Source organism: Oncorhynchus gorbuscha, linkage group LG16, assembly GCF_021184085.1.
Source record: "Oncorhynchus gorbuscha isolate QuinsamMale2020 ecotype Even-year linkage group LG16, OgorEven_v1.0, whole genome shotgun sequence".
NCBI classification, from domain to species: Eukaryota; Metazoa; Chordata; class Actinopteri; order Salmoniformes; family Salmonidae; genus Oncorhynchus; species Oncorhynchus gorbuscha.
In genome coordinates, this window is record NC_060188.1 from 66,247,790 (window position 1) to 66,267,900 (window position 20,111).

The window sequence follows — 20,111 nt, forward strand, 5'->3', positions numbered from 1 at the left end:
CATGACGGACCCTCCACCTCCAAATCGATCCCGCTAAAGAGTGCAGGCCTCGGTGTAACGCTCATTCCTTTGACGATAAACGTGAATCCAACCATCACCTCTGGTGAGACAAAACCACAACTCGTCAGTGAAGAGCACTTTTTGCCAGTCCTGTCTGGTCCAGCGATGGTGGGTTTGTGCCCAGTCAATGTTGTTGCCGGTGTTGTCTGGTGAGGACCTGCCTTACAACAGGCCTACAAGCCCTCAGTCCAGCCTCTCTCAGCCTATTGCAGACAGTCTGAGCACTGATGGAGGGATTGTGCATTTCTGGTGTAAACATGGGCAGTTGTTGTTGCCATCCTGTACCTGTCCCACGGGTGTGATTTTCGAATGTATAAAGGCCTCTTTAGTGTCCTAAGTTTTCATAACTGTGACCTTAATTGCCTACCATCTGTAAGCTGTTAGTGTCTTAACGACCGTTCCACAGGTGCATGTTCATTAATTGTTTATGGTTCATTGAACAAGCATGGGAAACAGTGTTTAAACCCTTTACAATGAAGATCTGTGAAGTTATTAGGATTTTTACAAATTATCTTTGAAAGACAGGGTCCTGAAAAAGGGACATTTATTTATTTATTTTGAGTTTATGAACTGTAACTCAGGCAAATCTTTGAAATTGTTGCATTTATATTTTTGTTCATTGTCGAAACCCTTTAAAAAAAAGTATATTTCGTGTAGGCCTACTGCATGAGTTTTGATTCACTTTCCGATCGGCATCTAATTTAGAATAGACTAGCTAGAGGATGACCTTGCACTTTCTATAACAGCCTTAACCTTCCGTGACATTTATCCTTGAAAGGTACTGTATGTCTTAACTTATAAATCCAGGCACAAATAATGTTTGGCATGTTTTTATTGATATGTCAACCACAATAATAATTCTGGAAGAGGGTTAGAAAAGTAGGCAACTGACAAACACAAATGGAAAGCAGAACACTGTCATGTAGGTAAAATAATGATATGGCTTGAATCCTTCAGAATACAAACAAATTGTAACCAAAGTATTAAGCCTCAATTTTTCACACTAGTTTCATGAAGAGGAATGGATTTGAAGAGAAAGAAAATGTAACAAAACAACCCTGCTGGTTTATCAAAATGCAGTGAAACAAAAAAAAAGAAACAAACAGTCTCAACACAAAACATTTAAATATCAAGGCCAGTGTATGAAAAATATTTACAAATCTTCTCATTAAATTGAACTAAATAGCAACAACAATTGCATAATTTGGTCTCAAAGTAGACAGTCAAGTTTAGGCTGTCAAGCCACCGCTTGGAGAATTATAGCCACTACCTTGTTACAAACAACGAGCCAGCATGTGATTCCAACACCACCTGAAACACAGGCACAAGAGCAGGTGAATGAATAATCATTATATTACCGTTTAGATCCAGATCCAGAGACCAGATCAATGTCATCTAACCTCATTTAAAATTGTAAACGATCAAGATTCTCAATCACAGATCAAGCCAAACCATTTAAATCATAAAAATGTGACAAATCCACATGCAGGGATTTAGAAGTGATCCATAGGTATTACTGTTCTTAGAGAAACATACTTTTGGGTTTAAATAGAGCTGAGGAAACATCTGCTCAAAAATGACTCTTTAAAGATGAGGGAACTGGTATTCATTCTGCTCTCTTTGAGCTTTTAAACAAAACAGACATTGAGTTGAATGGATTGAGTTGAATGGATTGAATAGCACTAATACAATCCTCATTTACATCCATTACTGTTCATTTATATAAACAGTAGAGCTATCTGCATACCTAAAGGAAGCTACAGGTGCAAAGTACTGTAGGCTATACACTGTACAGTAAGTTCTGTTATCCTGAAATACCCCTGTGTGTCTGAAATAGCACTCTATTCCCTATCTAATGCACTACTTTGAAGAGTGTCCTTTGGTTAAAGGTAGTGCACAATATAGGGAATAGGGTGGCATTTGAGCCGCAACCCCTACTGGTGTTAGAGCCCCTCTCAGGGCAGGCGCTGTAATCCGTTTTACCTGCTACTCCAGATGGGAAGGCCACCATTCGCTCTAGAGGAGAAATCCACTTACTGGGCAAGACCGTCACTGGGTCAGCATAGTATTTCCAGATCAGAGAGATCATCAGCACAGCCTTGGAGAGACGGAAGGGGGGGGTCAGTCATCATCCCCAGTCCCAAATCTCGATTAAATATTTGCATAGTTTCCTATTGCAAGATTGTGAAATAATCCGAGCTACTATGAAAATATACCAATAAATGTAAAAAAAATATAATAATAAAATCTGCTCTACTTCACTTACCTGCAGAATATAATACACTATGTTGACGACCCATTTGATTTTTGTCTGCTGACCAGTTCTGGATTTAACTGAGGGAAGAAAGGAAAATGCAAACTTCAGACAACAAACTGTGTGGTTTCCCCACAGAGACAATTTGTCACAATGGGACTGTAAAGGTGTCTGCAGGCTTCCCATCCGAAACAGTTTGGAACAGTTTGTGCATATATTATGATGGCATTATGTGACGTTTTGGTCTTCGGCAAGGGTTTCTTTGGCTGTTCGTGCACACAAAAGCATTTCTTGAGGTAAAGCGAAGTCGGTGAAACCGATTCGTCTCTCGATGAATGACCACAAACACTTAATTGAAGAATCCCTACTGTTGACCAATCACCGACGAAGGGGCATAGACTTCGGCTACAAACTTTGGCTTGCCACTAGAAACATTTGTGTGCACGAACAGCTGAGAAAACCCTTGACGAAGACCAAAACAAACAAAAACTATAGTCATAATATATATACACAAACTGTTCCAAACTGTCTTTAAGGCTAGCAGGTGAGACTGTACAACAGCTGGTTAGGAGTTGAGCGAGACAGTGACAGAGAGGTCAGCAGAAGTGTTGCCCCTCCCCAAAGAAGCTTTGGTCAAGCCACTGGAAGTGTCTGACGTCAAGGTCACCTTTATCTTCATTCATCCTCCACCAGCTCTACCCTGAGGATTATGGGAGATTTATAATTCAAAACCCTCCATGGATTCATACCGATAGCTGCATTCACTTAATCACTTTAGCCAACTACCCTGAAGATATGAACATTTCTACCAAGCATTATTTCCCTGTGCCATTGTCCTTGGACTATGAATTTGAAATGATAGGTGGTGTTGTAGAGTTACTGTGACTCCAGTGAGAACAGGAATATGCAGCAAATACAGCACATTCTACCCTTAAACTAAATTTCAACGGAGTGTAGTACGAACTACTTAAAAAGGCCTCTACGAGTATATACAGTGCCTTCAAAAAGTATTTACACCCCTAGGCTTTTTTCCCACATTGATATGTTACAGCCTGAATTTAGAATAGATTACATTTAGATGTTATGTCACTGATCTACAAACAATACTCCATTATGTCAAAGTGGAATGATGTTTTTAGAAATGTTTACAAATTAATTAAAAAATGAAACGTCTTGAGTTAATAATAATAAGTATTCAATAATAACTTCGGGAGTACAAATGTGCTTAACAAGTCACATAATAAATTGCATGTACTAACTGTGTGCAATAAAGGTGTTTAACATGAATGACTACCACATCTCTATTAATTACATTTTGGATGCTGTATCAATACACCCAGTCATTACAAAGATTCAGGCATCCTTCCTAACTCAGTTGACAAAGAGGAAGGAAACTGCACAGGGATTTCATCATGAGGCCAATGGTGATTTTAAACCAGTTAGAGTTGAATGGCTGTGACAGGAGAAAACTGAGGATGGATCAACAACATAGTAGTTAGTACACAATAATAACCTAAATGACAGTGTGAAAAGAATTCCAATATTCCAAAACATGCATCCTGTTTGCAATATCGCACGACAGGGCTCCCGAGTGGCGCAGCGGTCTAAGGCACACCATACTCGTTGCAAGAAGCATCACTGCAGTCCTGGTTCGAATCCAGGCTGCATTACATCCGGCCGTGATTGGGAGTCCCATATGGCGGCGCGCAATTGGCCCAGCATTGTCCAGGTTTGGCCAGGGTAAACTGTCATTGTAAATAAGAATTTGTTCTTAACTGACTTGCCTAGTAATTAAATAAAAGGTTACACATACTGCAAAAAATGTGGGAAATAAATTAACTTTTTGTCCTGAATACAAAGCATTATGCTTGGGGCAGATCCAACAAAACGCATCACTGAATGCCACTCTTCATATTTTCAAGCATGGTGGAGGCTGCATCATTTTATGTGCTTGTCATTGGCAAAGAATAGGGAGTTTTTTAGGATAAAAAGAAAAGGAACAGAGCTAAGCACAGACAAAGTCCTGAAACAAAACCTGGTTCAGTCTGCTTTTCAACAAGCACTGAGAGACAAATCCACCTTTCAGAAGGACAATTGCCTAAAACGCAAAGCCCAATATACACTGGAGTTACTTACTAAGACAACATCGAATGTTCCTGGCTTAGTTACAGTTTTGACTTTAAAAGCTTCATGAAAATCTATGGCAAAACATGAAAATGACTGTCTAGCAATGATCAACAACCAACTTGACAGAGCTTGAATTTTACAAAGAACAATGAGCAAATATTGTACAATCCAGGTTTGCAAAGCTCTTAGACTTACCAAAAACGGCTTAGCTGTAATTGATGCCAAACGGTGATTCTAACATGTATTGACTCGAGTTGAATACTTATCTAAGGAAAATATATTAGTATTTTATTTTAGCATTATTTATTTTTGTGACTTGTGGAAGTGGTGTGCTTCTGAATGGTATTTTGTGTAGATCGTTGACAATAAATAACAATTAAATCCATTTTAATCCTACTTTGTAACAACAAAATGAGGAAAAAGTCAAGGGGTGTGAATACTTTCTGAAGGCACTTAATCAGTTCCTTTTGGACTGAATAACAGCCCTGTATTTGGTTGCCACTGTGGTTTGTGGAAGTTGTGTGCTGCTGAATGGCACGTTCTTGAAATGGAGCCCCTTTCCTTTCTGTCTCTGTTACTGTCAGGGGCTCCAGAGATTATAGCGGGAAAATGAAAAAAGGTGAGTGAGGCGAGAGAAGGCTGATGGCAACAGGCTGCAGCTGTGCAGATGCCCCCCCCCCCCCAAATGAACAATAGAACTTCCGCACTCAACAACCCGGTCGCATTCCGCTTCGCTCCACAGGTAGTATCACATTTTCATTTCATTTCATTACAGTACAACGGTTTGATTTGTTTGATCGTAGCTAGCTACATAGCTAGCTACATAGCCGTCTTTGTATCAAAGATAATTTCTAGGTTAGCTAGCCAGCTATTGTCATTCTTTTAACGCAACGTAACGTAATCAACACTGCTAGCTAGCCAGCTAGCCCCGGATAGCAGCACTGTAGAAACTATTACACTCAACGGAACGACTTGATTAGTGTAGTGTCAACAACGCAGCCACTGCCAGCTAGCCTACAAAGTCAACAACGCAGCCACTGCCAGCTAGCCTACTTCAGCAGTACTGTATCATTTTAATCATTTTAGTCAATAAGATTCTTGCTACGTAAGCTTAACTTTCTGAACATTCGAGACGTGTAGTCCACTTGTCATTCCAATCTCCTTTGCATTAGCGTAGCCTCTTCTGTAGCCTGTCAACTATGTGTCTGTCTATCCCTGTTCTCTCCTCTCTGCACAGACCATACAAATGCTCCACACCGCGTGGCTGCGGCCACCCTAATCTGGTGGTCCCAGCGCGCACGACCCACGTGGAGTTCCAGGTCTCCGGTAGCCTCTGGAACTGCCGATCTGCGGCCAACAAGGCAGAGTTCATCTCAGCCTATGCCTCCCTCCAGTCCCTCGACTTCTTGGCACTGACGGAAACATGGATCACCACAGATAACACTGCTACTCCTACTGCTCTCTCTTCGTCCGCCCACGTGTTCTCGCACACCCCGAGAGCTTCTGGTCAGCGGGGTGGTGGCACCGGGATCCTCATCTCTCCCAAGTGGTCATTCTCTCTTTCTCCACTTACCCATCTGTCTATCGCCTCCTTTGAATTCCATGCTGTCACAGTTACTAGCCCTTTCAAGCTTAACATCCTTATCATTTATCGCCCTCCAGGTTCCCTCGGAGAGTTCATCAATGAGCTTGATGCCTTGATAAGCTCCTTTCCTGAGGACGGCTCACCTCTCACAGTTCTGGGCGACTTTAACCTCCCCACGTCTACCTTTGACTCATTCCTCTCTGCCTCCTTTTTTCCACTCCTCTCCTCTTTTGACCTCACCCTCTCACCTTCCCCCCCTACTCACAAGGCAGGCAATACGCTCGACCTCATCTTTACTAGATGCTGTTCTTCCACTAACCTCATTGCAACTCCCCTCCAAGTCTCCGACCACTACCTTGTATCCTTTTCCCTCTCGCTCTCATCCAACACTTCCCACACTGCCCCTACTCGAATGGTATCGCGCCGTCCCAACCTTCGCTCTCTCTCCCCTGCTACTCTCTCCTCTTCCATCCTATCATCTCTTCCCTCTGCTCAAACCTTCACCAACCTATCTCCTGATTCTGCCTCCTCAGCCCTCCTCTCCTCCCTTTCTGCATCCTTTGACTCTCTATGTCCCCTATCTTCCAGGCCGGCTCGGTCCTCCCCTCCCGCTCCGTGGCTCGACGACTCAATGCGAGCTCACAGAACAGGGCTCCGGAAGGCCGAGCGGAAATGGAGGAAAACTCGCCTCCCTGCGGACCTGGCATCCTTTCACTCCCTCCTCTCTACATTTTCCTCCTCTGTCTCTGCTGCTAAAGCCACTTTCTACCACTCTAAATTCCAAGCATCTGCCTCTAACCCTAGGAAGCTCTTTGCCACCTCCTCCTCCCTCCTGAATCCTCCTCCCCCTCCCTCCTCCCTCTCTGCAGAGGACTTCGTCAACCATTTTGAAAAGAAGGTCGACGACATCCAATCCTCGTTTGCTAAGACAAACGACACCGCTGGTTCTGCTCACACTGCCCTACCCTGTGCTCTGACCTCTTTCTCCCCTCTCTCCAGATGAAATCTCGCGTCTTGTGATGGCCGGCCGCCCAACAACCTGCCCGCTTGACCCTATCCCCTCCTCTCTTCTCCAGACCATTTCCGGAGACCTTCTCCCTTACCTCACCTCGCTCATCAACTCATCCCTGACCGCTGGCTACGTCCCTTCCGTCTTCAAGAGAGCGAGAGTTGCACCCCTTCTGAAAAAACCTACACTCAATCCCTCCGATGTCAACAACTACAGACCAGTATCCCTTCTTTCTTTTCTCTCCAAAACTCTTGAACGTGCCGTCCTTGGCCAGCTCTCCCGCTATCTCTCTCAAAATTACCTTCTTGATCCAAATCAGTCAGGTTTCAAGACTAGTCATTCAACTGAGACTGCTCTTCTCTGTATCACGGAGGCGCTCCGCACTGCTAAAGCCAACTCTCTCTCCTCTGCTCTCATCCTTCTAGACCTATCGGCTGCCTTCGATACTGTGAACCATCAGATCCTCCTCTCCATCCTCTCCGAGTTGGGCATCTTCGGCGCGGCCCACGCTTGGATTTCGTCCTACCTGACAGGTCGCTCCTACCAGGTGGCGTGGCGAGAATCTGTCTCCTCACCACGCGCTCTCACCACTGGTGTCCCCCAGGGCTCTGTTCTAGGCCCTCTCCTATTCTCGCTATACACCAAGTCACTTGGCTCTGTCATAACCTCACATGGTCTCTCCTATCATTGCTATGCAGATGACACACAATTAATCTTCTCCTTTCCCCCTTCTGATGACCAGGTGGCGAATCGCATCTCTGCATGTCTGGCAGACATATCAGTGTGGATGACGGATCACCACCTCAAGCTGAACCTCGGCAAGACGGAGCTGCTCTTCCTCCCGGGGAAGGACTGCCCGTTCCATGATCTCGCCATCACGGTTGACAACTCCATTGTGTCCTCCTCCCAGAGCGCTAAGAACCTTGGCGTGATCCTGGACAACACCCTGTCGTTCTCAACTAACATCAAGGCGGTGGCCCGTTCCTGTAGGTTCATGCTCTACAACATCCGCAGAGTACGACCCTGCCTCACACAGGAAGCGGCGCAGGTCCTAATCCAGGCACTTGTCATCTCCCATCTGGATTACTGCAACTCGCTGTTGGCTGGGCTCCCTGCCTGTGCCATTAAACTCCTACAACTCATCCAGAACGCCGCAGCCCGTCTGGTGTTCAACCTTCCCAAGTTCTCTCACGTCACCCCGCTCCTCCGCTCTCTCCACTGGCTTCCAGTTGAAGCTCGCATCCGCTACAAGACCATGGTGCTTGCCTACGGAGCTGTGAGGGGAACGGCACCGCAGTATCTCCAGGCTCTGATCAGGCCCTACACCCAAACAAGGGCACTGCGTTCATCCACCTCTGGCCTGCTCGCCTCCCTACCACTGAGGAAGTACAGTTCCCGCTCAGCCCAGTCAAAACTGTTCGCTGCTCTGGCCCCCCAATGGTGGAACAAACTCCCTCACGACGCCAGGATAGTGGAGTCAATCACCACCTTCCGGAGACACCTGAAACCCCACCTCTTTAAGGAATACCTAGGATAGGATAAAGTAATCCTTCTCACCCCCCCCTTAAAAGATTTAGATGCACTATTGTAAAGTGGCTGTTCCACTGGATGTCATAAGGTGAATGCACCAATTTGTAAGTCGCTCTGGATAAGAGCGTCTGCTAAATGACTAATGTAAATGTAACACTCAGCTATTACCCTTCCTCTTAACATACACGGGAATGTACAATACATTAAGAACACCTGCTCTTTCCATGACATAGCTTTAACCTGGATTCACATGGTCCGTCTATGATCCCTTATTGATGTCACTTGTTAAATCCACTTCACATCAGTGTAGATGAAGGGGAGGAGGCAGGGTAAAGAAGGATTTTTAAGCATTGAGACACGGATTGTGTATGTCAAATCAAATTTTATTGATCACATACACATATTTAGCAGATATTGCGGGTGTAGCGAATTGCTTGTTATCCTAGCTCCAACAGTGCAGTAATATCTAACAACTCACAACAATACACACAAATCTGAAAGTAAAAGAATGCAGTTAAGAAATATATAAATATTAGGACGAGCAATGTCAGAGTGGCATTGACTAAAATACATTACAAACTGGGTGCTTCGAGCCCTGAATGCTGATTGGCTGACAACTGTGGTATATCAGACGGTATACCATGGGTATGACAAAAAAAATTTTTACTGCTCCAATTACATTGGTAACCCATTTATAATTGGAATAAGGCACCTCCAGGGTTTGTGGTGCATGGCCAATAAACCACGGCTAAAGGCTGTGTCCAGGCACAGCCCTTAGCAGTGGTGTATTGGCCATATACCACACCCCCTCGTGCCTTACTGTTTTATTGGAATACAGTATATACATATGAAATGAGTAAAAGAGTATGTAAAAATGATTAAAAAGTGACTAGTGTTCCATTATTAAAGTGACCAGTGATTCCATTTTATAGGGAAGCTTTGAGTGACCGTGATAGTAGCAGGATTGAGTGACCGTGATAGTAGCCGGCTAGTGATGGCTATTTAACATTCGGATGGCCTTGAGATAGATGCTGTTTTTTAGTCTCTCGGTCCCAGCTTTGATATATACTTGTTCTGACCTCAACTTCTGGATGAAAGCGGGTTGAATAGGCAGTGGCTCGGGTGGTTTATGTCCTTGATGATCTTTTTGGCATTCCTGTGACATTGGTTGCTGTAGGTCTCCTGGAGGGCAGGCAGTGTGACCCCGGTGATGCGTTGGGCAGACCGCACCACGCTCTAGACAGCCCGATGGTTGCGGGCGGTGTAGTTGCCGTACCAGGCGGTGATACAGCCCGACAGGATGCTCTCAATTGTGCATCTGTAAAGTTTGTGAGGGTCTTAGGGACCAAGCTGAATTACTTCAGCCTCCTGGGGGTTGAAGAGGCGCTTTTGCGTCCTCTTCACCACACTGTCTGTGTGGGTGGACCATTTCAGAAGCTTTTTGCCATCTCTACTGCGGTCCCGTCGATGTGGATAGGAGCGTGCTCCCTCTGCTGTCTCCTGAAGTCTACGATCAGCTCCTTCATTTTGTTGACGTTGAGGGAGAGGTTATTTTCCCGGCACCACTCCGCCAGGGCCCTCACCTCCTCCCTGTAAGCTGTCTAGTCATTGTTAGTAACCAGGCCAACTACTGTTCTGTCGTCTACAAACTGGATGATTGAGTTAGAGGCATGCGTGGCCACACAGTCATGGGTGAACAGGGAGTCCATAATGGGGCTGAGCACGCACCCTTATGGGGCTCCTGTGTTGAGGATCAGCTTAGTGGAGGTGTTGTTTCCTACCTTCACCACCTGGGGGTGGCCAGTCAGGAAGTCCAGGACCCAGTTGCACAGGGCGGGGTTCAGACCCAGGGGCCCGAGCTTAATGATTAGCTTGGAGGGTACTATGGTGTTGAATGCTGAGTTGTAGTCAATGAACAGCATTCTTACATAGGTATTACTCTTGTCCAGATGGGATAGAGCAGTATGCAAAGCAATGGCGATTGCATCGTCTGTGGATCTATTGGGGCGGTATGCAAATTGAAGTGGGTCTAGGGTGTCAGGTAAAGTGGAGGTGATAGGCTAGTTAAGGATCCTATCAAAACACTTCATGATGGCAGAAGTGAGTGCTACAGGGCGAGTCATTTAGTTCAGTTAATTTGCTTTCTTGGAACAATGGTGGACATCTTGAAGGAAGTGGGGAATACAGACTGGGACAGGGAGAGATTGATTATGTCCGTAAACACTCCAGCCAGCTGGTCTGCGCATGCTCTGAGGATGTGGCTAGGGATGCCGTCGGGCCGGGAGCCTTGCGAAGGATGACATGCTTAAATGTCTTACTCACGTCGGCCACGGAGAATGAGAGCCCACAGTCCTTGGGAGCGGGTTGCGTCAGTGACACTGTGTTATCATCAAAGCGAGAAAAGGTGTTTAGCTTGTCCGGGAGCAAGACGGTGTTCCCTATGTAATCTGTGTTTGTCTGTAGACCCTGCCACATACCTCTCGTGTCTGAGCCGTTGACTTGTGACTCCACTTTGTCTCTGTCCTGACGTTTTGCCTGTTTGATTGCCTTACGGAGGGAATAACTGCACTGTTTATATTCAACCATATTCCCAGTCACATTTCCGTGGTTAAATGCAGTAGGTTTTAATAGTCACAGTGGGAACAACATACCCTATAAACTTCCTGATGAACTCAGTCCGTGTATACGTCAATGTTATTCTCAGAGGCAACCCGGAACATATCACAGTCCACGTGATCAAAACAATCTTGAAGCATGGATTCCGATTGGTCAGAACAACATTTAATAGACCTTAGCACGGGTACTTCCTGTTTGAGTTTCGGCCTATAGGAAGGGAGGAGCAGAATGGAGTCGTGATCTGATTTGCCAAAGGAAGGGCAGGGGGAGTGCCTTGTAGCCATCCTGGAAGGGAGAGCAACAATGGTTGAGAGTTTTTGAAGCGCGATTACTACAGGCAATGTGTTGATAGAACTTCAGTAGCATTTTTCTCAAATTTGCTTTGTTAAAATCCCCATCTACAATAAATATGGCCTCAGGGTATGTGGTTTCCAGTTTGCACAAAGTCCAGTGTAGTTCCTTGAGAGCCGTCGTGGAATCGGCTGTGACTATAACCAAAGATAATTATCTTGGGAGGTAATACGGGCAGCATTTGATTTTGAGATATTCTAGGCCGGGTGAATACAAGGACTTGAGTTACTGAACTTTATCACAATCACACCATGAGTAGTTAATCATGAAACACAACACCGCCTTTCTTCTTACCGGAGAGTTCTTTATTCCTGTATGTGCGATGTACTGAGAACCCAGCTGGCTTTATGGACGGGGACATGATATTCAGAGAGAGTATGTTACAGTCCCTGTTGCCTCTCTGGAAGGAGATCCTCGTCCTGAGCTTGTCTACTTTATTGTCCAGGGAGTGAACATTACCGAGTAATATACTTGGAAGTGGTGGATGGTGTACACGCCTCCTGAGTTGGACTAGAAGTCCACTCCGAATACCTCTTATCCGCCAGCGGTGTCTTGGAGCAGCCTCTGGAATAAGTTCAATTGACCTGGGGGGGTATGATCAAAGGATGCAATTCGAGAAAGTCATATTTGTGGTCGCAATGCTGGTGAGTTACCGCCGCTTTGATATCCAAAAGTTATTTCTGGCTGTAAGTAATAACACAAAAAAAACATTCTGGGCTTATAATGTAAGAAATATCACACAAAACAAATTACTGTAGTAGGTGCCAGGCGCACCGGTTTGTGTCAAGAACCGCAACTTGACACAACTGTGGGAAGCATTGGAGTCATCATCCCTATGGAATGCTTGACAGTTTGTAGAATCCATGTCATGACAAATTGAGGCTGTTCTGAGGGCAACTCAATATTAGGAAGGTGTTGTTCATGTTTTGTTCACTCAGTGTACATGTGCCTAGTCCCCAATAGAGACATGGACCAAATTGGTTATTAAAGAGTTTTCCCATCTACTAAATCAGCTGAGAATAAGGTGTTGTGTGAGGCCTTTTGGTGTGATATTTCTAGAACATGTACATAAACGATCATAGCGTTGAGGGGTAGAGACAGATATAATGCCGTCCGCTTATTACCATAAGTCTTCAACTTGTCCGTCATCTTGTTGATCTTGCGCTCGAGCCGTGCGTACCTGGCGAACTCGTCCATCATGTTGATGGAAGAAAGCTCCTTCTTCATGGTCTGAATCGCTGCCCTCATCTCTATCTCATCTTCCACATTCTTCTGGAAAACTTTGGACAGCTTCAATAGAAGAAAATACAGCCAAAAATATCAATCTAATGGTTTCTAAGCATGTTATTCACAAGTTGCATTTTGATTCACTTAACTACTGGGCAGTGACTGGCTGGGATAGCCTGCTTAAAAGTGAACTATGCAGTAAGGTATCATCACAGATAATTGTGTTATCAAACTGCAGGGTGTTAGCACAAAATAAACACAGGAATTAGCACTAATCAATGGCCGATTAAGAGGGATTCATGTGTTTTGTCCAGTTATTGATTTGATGGCAACATACTTGTGTATTGACAGTATTCTATTTGCTATTAGTGTTGCATGATATATCGAAACATATGTAGTTTTTTTATACTAGACCATGACAAACGGTTCATACTAGAATTGTTGTTACTTTCGGTACTTCTGTAAAAAGCCTGCACTGGGAGTCTGGGCTGCATTCTGTTAGCTCCCCAATCATGTTGCACCGAAGTTAACACACTTGAATATTGTGACACAGCACGTAGAAATGTTTAAACTGTTCATTACTGTTCACAAAACAATGTCCATACAGGCTAGAACACTTTACAATGCAAGAAGATACCAGTAGCTTCCAGCTTTGAAGGCTAACTTTCCTTAATAGCTGACAGCTAAAGCTAACATCAATTCACTTCCCTAGTACTTTGTGATATTATGCAAACCATAACACAAAACATGCTGATTTAAAAGCTGATTGCCTCCAAAAAATGAATTCACTTATTTGGTCTTGGTCTCAAATCTCTCCCAAAGATTATCTATAGCCTCTGTTGCTCTGATGGGCCGCTCCCCTCTTTCCTTTTGAATGATGGCATTAATGATTAAAGCAACAGAGCACATTTTTATCAAAGAAGCTACTTCTAAGTAAATGTTGTTGATCAGTACAACAAATAAGTCCCAAATGTAAGGGAAACATATTGTATGTTACCTGTAGCCCCATGAAATCAGCCAAAACAAGCTCAATAACTTAATGCATGCACACACTCCTACTGAATATGCATTAACTTGTATTGTGGATAGGCCATGAACTACACCTTAATTCACCCAGTTTATCAGGAGATGTACAATTCAAATACCATTATGTTGTTATGTATTTATATTGGTAAAAACAAAGTCAAACGTATTGTATAATGTATTAATGAATGCATGCATACATGGCTGTCTCAGAAAAACTTTGAAGTAAAACAATTCTAACATAATGATTTCAAGCATTTCACTACACCCGCAATAACATCTGCTAAATATGTGTACGTGACCAATACAAGTTGATTTGATATTGAGCTCAATATATCCCCAATAATTGAACAGAGTAGTAGTTGAATGTATCTGTCTGGATCAAGCGCCATTCGTTTACTTTAGCTCATAAGCATTCTTGTTTTGTTGTTAAGGTATCGAGTGTCAAGTATATATTAAACTTGGAAGTCAAAATGCTGGTATCATGACAACATTATCTGCTACTGTGGCCTACTATGTGGCCAACATGGGATTTGGTGTTTAAGGATCTGACAACATTTTACATTAGTTTAAATGTTGCTTATGGAAGAAAAAAAAACACTCATTTGAATCAATATCACTTTGCCATTGCACTAAACCCATGAGATATGCACAGCTAGACTCCATTATACACGTGATGTTATTTTCCAGATTTCAAACTCAAATGTACTACATACCCAAATCTGGCATTTACCCATGTATCACGGAAATGTCTTAGACTAAAAACACCTATGGTGCTAAAAAGAGCAAGGGAGGATCAAGTCAAATAAATTCATAGGGAAGATTACATCGTTTTGGTGAGAGGGAGATGAACAGTCACAACCAGCCATTAACTGCCGGCGGGTCTTTGTCAATCCCGCCCAGTAGAACGAACGTCATGTCAGGTCTCTGTGCTAAAATGTTACAGATAAACATGCCGGCGCAATTTAAAAGTTTGAACACACATTTCCCGGTACAACTGGGCTACAATTTCTACACATGAATGGCATACTCACATAGGAGGAAATTGAAGGTAACAACATTTTGACGAGGTTGCATAAGACCACAGACCCTAAAACCAGCAACCAGACGTACACAGTCGCCATTTTCCTTTGATTATTTACAATAGCCGTCGCTAGGGAAGCACACCCCCTTGTCTTTCTACCCCGTGTAGATAAAATAAAAAAACAGATAATTTTGTATTTTTGCCTAGTAACGTTGGCCTGTTTTATTTATTTCCCCCAAAAATCCTACGTGTATGAAAATACTGCATTGTTACTCTGTATTCTGATAATATGGGGTATTGTGTTTAGGGAATCTCTCCATATGTGGAGTTTAAACGTTTTAACCAATATTTTGCCATGAAGGGTATGAGCAAAACAGTATAAGGAGTGGGTGTCGTGGTTTCCCACCCCTCGTCGAAAGGCAAATAAATATAGATCTGATTGGCATGTAAAGATATCCACACAGGTATCTCGCTATGATTTGAAAATGTGTTGACGACTCCTAAAGCCAATCAATGGCCAGGGGCGGAGAGTGGTTTGTCCGTCAGGTTAGCGCTGTAATGAATTGAATAGGGGGGGTGGAATCCAATCCGGTTTGAGCTAGTTTTGTTCCAATGGAACATTAACGTCTCGCTACGCTGTAATAGAACGTACTGTTTGAATCTTATACCGAACAGTATTTTTCTTGCTCCGTTTTGGAACATTGCCCTCTTTTTTTCTTTTAACAAATACACAAAACAGCCATGCCTAAAAGGAGCAAAGTAAGTAGAATATTTTTGTATTGATTTTGTGTCATTTGAGAGATAAAACACAATTGCATGAAATGCATTTATTTTTGCACGTACAATTGTTGAAATGTAGCCACAAATGCAAGTTGTTTTGGTCCTCTTCGCTGCAACATTGTTACACTGATGTTGTGTGCAGTCAGGAGTTTTAAAATGTATCACTCTGTTTTGATTTGCGAAGTGGCGGGTTTTCTTCGTCTTATCTTTTCACGCTGTGATTTTACTCTTCGGAAATTAAAACTGGTGAAATACTTGGTGCTTTATATTAACCTTATCCAGTCCTGTAACTTGGGGGGTTTGTCACTTTTTTTCACATGGTGGTTGTTTAAAAATGTCATTTACTTAAAGCCAGACAAAGAGAAGTAGGGAGTTAGCCATGTCGTGAGATGGCCATTCTGCAGAAATAAAGTTGGTGACATCAATCTTTTTTTAAGCAAATATGACTGCACTTATTGTATAACATTGAATTTTAATTTAATTCCGTGTATCCTTTAGACATGTATCCTTCAGTGCAATACCATTCAAATAACTTAATTTGGTGGGATATGTTCAACGCTCGGTGGGCGGTATGGTATGCAGAAGACTGCTTCTAGGGTTCTTCAAAAAGGGCACAAAGTCGTGTGTCATGGCTGCCCTTGTGAGGAAGACAAACATTTACGTTTTCTTGCTTTGCAATATCAAAATGTATAGTTACAACGTAATCTGCTTAAAAGTTGTCGCATGCCACGCTACATCGTGTAGAATGTTTGCTTGTGTGATTTTATTTTATTTTCGTGTGCCCTTCATTTTGTTGTTTGCTCGAGACAATTCTTGAGTTATGCAATGGCGATTCGTCGACATCACAGCGCCGCTCTTGTTGCTGGGGATTTTAGTAGATTCTGTAACCATTGAGTCGCTGAGGATCTCGGAGAGTTCGAAATTCGAATGAATGGCGGGAACGCAGAGTAGACTGGCTGGTCTGCGAAGAGGACAGTAAACGTTGCTTGGCAAATGTCCATTTATCACGAATGAATGCGTTGGGGGGAGGAGTCGGATTCCCCTCTGTAGCGAGTACAAGCAGCATGGAGAAAATATCAACTGCATACTCCCTGCGTCCGGTCTCCTTTCTCAAAACCCATTGGAGGAAAAGGTCAGAAGGGCTTTTTCCATCCAATGGTGTTTGAGAAGGAGACCAGGGGCACGCAATTGAGTTCTTCCCAGGGTACTAATTATTGGCAAGTTAATTGGTTCATTACTTAATGACTGAAGCAAGTTGACATGTACTGTATTTGAATTAAATAGTTTATGGATGATGTAAGTGGAACAAACAAGCAGATATGGCAGTGACCATAACACTGTTGCCTCCTTAGGCCCACTTGATTACACAATTTCAATTCACAGGGCTTTATTGGCATATAAGTATATGTTAACATTGCCAATGCAAGTGAGGTAGATATTATAAAATTTCTCTAATACTAATGGCATTTAAACTGCCCCTCCCCCAGTACAACCCACCTAACACGGTTGCCCTGCTGAGTTGTCACTAACATTCCTCTCTCCTTTTATCACAGGCAAACGCTGATGCTGAGGCAGCAGAGGTGAGTAACATATTACTCAAATATAATTTTATTTGTTTATCAAGGCACTGGTTCTTAACAAGTATGTAAATGTTGAGTACAATTCCGTTGCTTTGCCACCAGGGGCCAGCATCAACCATGTTGTCAAAATCTGCACCTGTTTTTATTAAACAATTGTTTTTTTCTTTTGAAATATTTTGCAGCCCAAGAGGAGATCTGAGAGGTTGGTAAATGTGAGTATATTACACACCTTTGTGGACACTTTTTCATTTGCACCCAAAAAGTGACAGTTTCAGCTAAGAATCACATGCTAAAATGACTTTAATTGCAGAAACCAACCCCTCCAAAGGCAGAGCCCAAGCCAAAGGTGAGGAAGTGCTGACATTAACCACGTTGAATGTACATTTAATAGTAAATTAAGTGCAGTTAAGGACTTAAGGTATTGTGTGTACATACACACAGAAGGAGAAGGCAGTACCCAAGCCCAAGAAGGCTAAGGAGGTGAAGAAGGCTGCACCTGAGGAGAAGGAGGTGCCTGCAGAGAATGGCGAAGCCAAAGCTGAGGAAGAGGTAAGGGGCTGATGGGATATGTAGGTATTTCTTCTTACAGATAAATGAAAAAACAATCCAATTGCTTTAAAAAATCTTTATTTAACTAGGCATGTCGGTTAAGAACAAATTCTTATTTTCAATGACAGTCTGGGAATAGTGTGTTAACTGCCTGTTCAGGGGCAGAATGACAGATTTGTACCTTGTCAGCTCAGGGATTTAAACTTGCAACCTTTCGGTTACTAGTCCAACGCTCTAACCACTAGGCTACCCTGCCGCCCCATGATATGGTGCTCTTTTTTTAATATACATTTTTGTTTTTTCAGGAACCAGCCACAGAAGAACCTGAACAGAAAGAAGATGCGGCAGAATAACATCTCTCAAACCACATCTTTTATCACTGCCCCCTATTCCCCTTTCTTGTACAATTCAGGGGAATATTTTTATTGACTTTTCTAAATGCAAGTTTTTTTAGTAGTTTGATTGTAGAAACACGTTTTTTTTATGGAACAAATACATTTGGAGACGGATTTCATCACATCCCACATTTTTACATCTCCGGAACAATTACGGTTATTGTAAATGTCAAAGGTTTTTATTTTTGCCGTGGGGTGGGAATGGGCCAGGTTGCTGCATCAAGAACGTGCAAGCATGTTGTTTACAGGATCCGGTCAAAACGGAGAGCTTGCCTGAGAGACTAACATTCCATAGGCTATATGAGGGATGGTATTTGTAACCTGTATTGTGGGGATGAATTCCTCAAGGGGCAACACAGTTTTATTGTTTATAATGAGGAATGTTTTAGAATGTTGTAAGCTGTGTTCCGTATGTTAACTATTGTACTCATGCCATTTTTTTTCTTAACCATTCTGCTTAATAAACCTATTCCCTAGCACTGGAGTTCCTCCCTATCAGGCCTGTGCATTGCGTGTAATTGGTTTTGTCTCTGTTCTGTGATAGCATTGCAATAAACGTGTACAGCTGCTGTTTAAAAGGGTTTTCAAACTTTCTATATGCAGTGTGTAATGGTACATTGTAAATGGAATTCTTTGTTCTTAGCCAAGCTAATGACATAAGTGTGAAACATACTGTTGACTATGGTTCCTTTTGATGCTGAGAAACTGTACATCCACTTGAGCTGTCAAATACACAAACCAGCAATATTCATGTGGGTTTTAGGTATCAAGTACAAGTGTACAGTTCTTGTATTCTTTGTTTATAGATGTCATGATTGGTATAAACAAACCAATAAAATGTGGTTGTAATCGTTTGATCTTTTCTCATTGTGTGCCAAATAGACAGTGATGTGAATCCATACAATCATGTCAATACTATACAGTATTTTAGATATGATAGTTCTGGTTGTCCACAAATGCATATTGCATTCGCTAAAGAAAAACATGCCAGTTTTGAGACTGACATGACAACAGCCAGTATCTGTCCTCGATGTGAAAAATATACATTTAAAGCGCATCTGCCTCTAAAAATTTATTGCTGTGGGGCTAGGGAGGGACCATCAGTAAATTGTCAATAGCTTCACATTTCAATGACAAACTGACTATAAATTGTAGAAATGTATAATTAAATATTGAAAGCATTTAATGAGAACTAAAGAATGTGCAACATGAAAATATTGTCCTATTTACAATTTGTAATTTATTGACAGCTCACAACTAGCCCCAGAGATCGGGGTGGCAGGTAGCCTTGTGGTTTGAGCATAGGACTAGTAACTGAAATGTTGCAAGATCAAATCCCTGAGTTGATAAGGTAAAAAAAAAAATCTGTTCTGCACCTGAATAAGGCAGTTAACCAACTGTTCCTAGCCTGTCATTGAAAATATGAATTTGTTCTTAACTGACTTGATCTGGTTAGACTGTTTCAAGTTATCTAGAAGGGTGAGGGTCTGTGTACTGTTTTGGCAGAGTGAATGTAGCTAGGAAATTTACATGTCAGAAATGTGAATACTATGCGGCTGTTGACCTTAGGATGTTTAGATGAGCCAAATTATAACAGCAATATATTTCCACCAATCAAAGTTTAAGATTAACAAAATGGTAATAATAAACAAAAACTAAATCAATCTTAGTTCAGAATTATAGCCTTTTTGAATTAACTTTGGAGATGGCAGCCCTGTGGAAGACCTTCATTCAAAGGTTGAATGCATGCACTGAAACGACCCGAAAAACAAACAAAAACAGGATACTGAATTTTTTTATTTTGACATCTTAAAAAGGTAGAAATTGAGTTTTGCCTAATACGGCAATTCATATTAATTTTCCAATATAAATGTTTTACAGTGAGTCAATATTGGTCAAACACCATGCCCCTTGGGTTAAGCGCTTGACCCAGCTGCTGGTAAATTAGTCTATATAGCTGGGTTAAAACATCCCAGCACATTGGGTTGAGGGATTGATCAG

The 20,111-nt window shown here is 42.6% G+C and overlaps 2 protein-coding genes across 4 annotated transcripts; one reads left to right on the forward strand and one right to left on the reverse strand.

Annotated features, from left to right (window-relative positions):
* Nucleotides 1-874: 874 nt before the first annotated feature.
* On the reverse strand, nt 875-15,102 carry LOC123999271 (guided entry of tail-anchored proteins factor 1-like). 3 transcript variants are annotated; one of them, XM_046304861.1, is made up of 5 exons: nt 14,817-15,102; nt 12,657-12,822; nt 2,327-2,394; nt 2,098-2,158; nt 875-1,371 (listed from the first exon to the last, which is right to left on the reverse strand). In XM_046304861.1, the coding sequence occupies exons 1-5, from the start codon at nt 14,904-14,906 to the stop codon at nt 1,298-1,300; spliced, it is 459 nt and encodes a 152-aa protein (XP_046160817.1). In that variant the 5' UTR covers nt 14,907-15,102; the 3' UTR covers nt 875-1,297. The 3 variants fall into 3 exon arrangements, with proteins under 3 accessions (XP_046160817.1, XP_046160816.1, XP_046160818.1); XM_046304860.1 differs by having other exon boundaries at nt 2,044-2,158; nt 14,817-15,067; XM_046304862.1 differs by lacking the exon at nt 14,817-15,102 and adding an exon at nt 14,499-14,649 and having other exon boundaries at nt 2,044-2,158.
* A 296-nt stretch (nt 15,103-15,398) lies between these two features.
* LOC123999272 (non-histone chromosomal protein HMG-14-like) lies at nt 15,399-18,964 on the forward strand. Its single transcript, XM_046304863.1, has 6 exons — nt 15,399-15,565; nt 17,140-17,166; nt 17,349-17,378; nt 17,477-17,512; nt 17,608-17,715; nt 18,021-18,964. The coding sequence occupies exons 1-6, from the start codon at nt 15,548-15,550 to the stop codon at nt 18,066-18,068; spliced, it is 267 nt and encodes an 88-aa protein (XP_046160819.1). The 5' UTR covers nt 15,399-15,547; the 3' UTR covers nt 18,069-18,964.
* Nucleotides 18,965-20,111: the final 1,147 nt, after the last annotated feature.

Coding starts and splice junctions, on each gene's coding strand:
- LOC123999271 (XM_046304860.1), bottom strand. CDS start 14,906: ATGGCGACTGTGTACGTCTGGTTGCTGGTTTTAGGGTCTGTGGTCTTA. Junction 12,823..14,816: donor TACCTTCAATTTCCTCCTAT/GTGAGTATGCCA, acceptor CTTCTATTGAAG/CTGTCCAAAGTTTTCCAGAA. Junction 2,159..2,326: donor TAGTGTATTATATTCTGCAG/GTAAGTGAAGTA, acceptor CGTCTCTCCAAG/GCTGTGCTGATGATCTCTCT.
- LOC123999272 (XM_046304863.1), top strand. Junction 17,167..17,348: donor CTGATGCTGAGGCAGCAGAG/GTGAGTAACATA, acceptor AATATTTTGCAG/CCCAAGAGGAGATCTGAGAG. Junction 17,716..18,020: donor AAGCCAAAGCTGAGGAAGAG/GTAAGGGGCTGA, acceptor TTGTTTTTTCAG/GAACCAGCCACAGAAGAACC.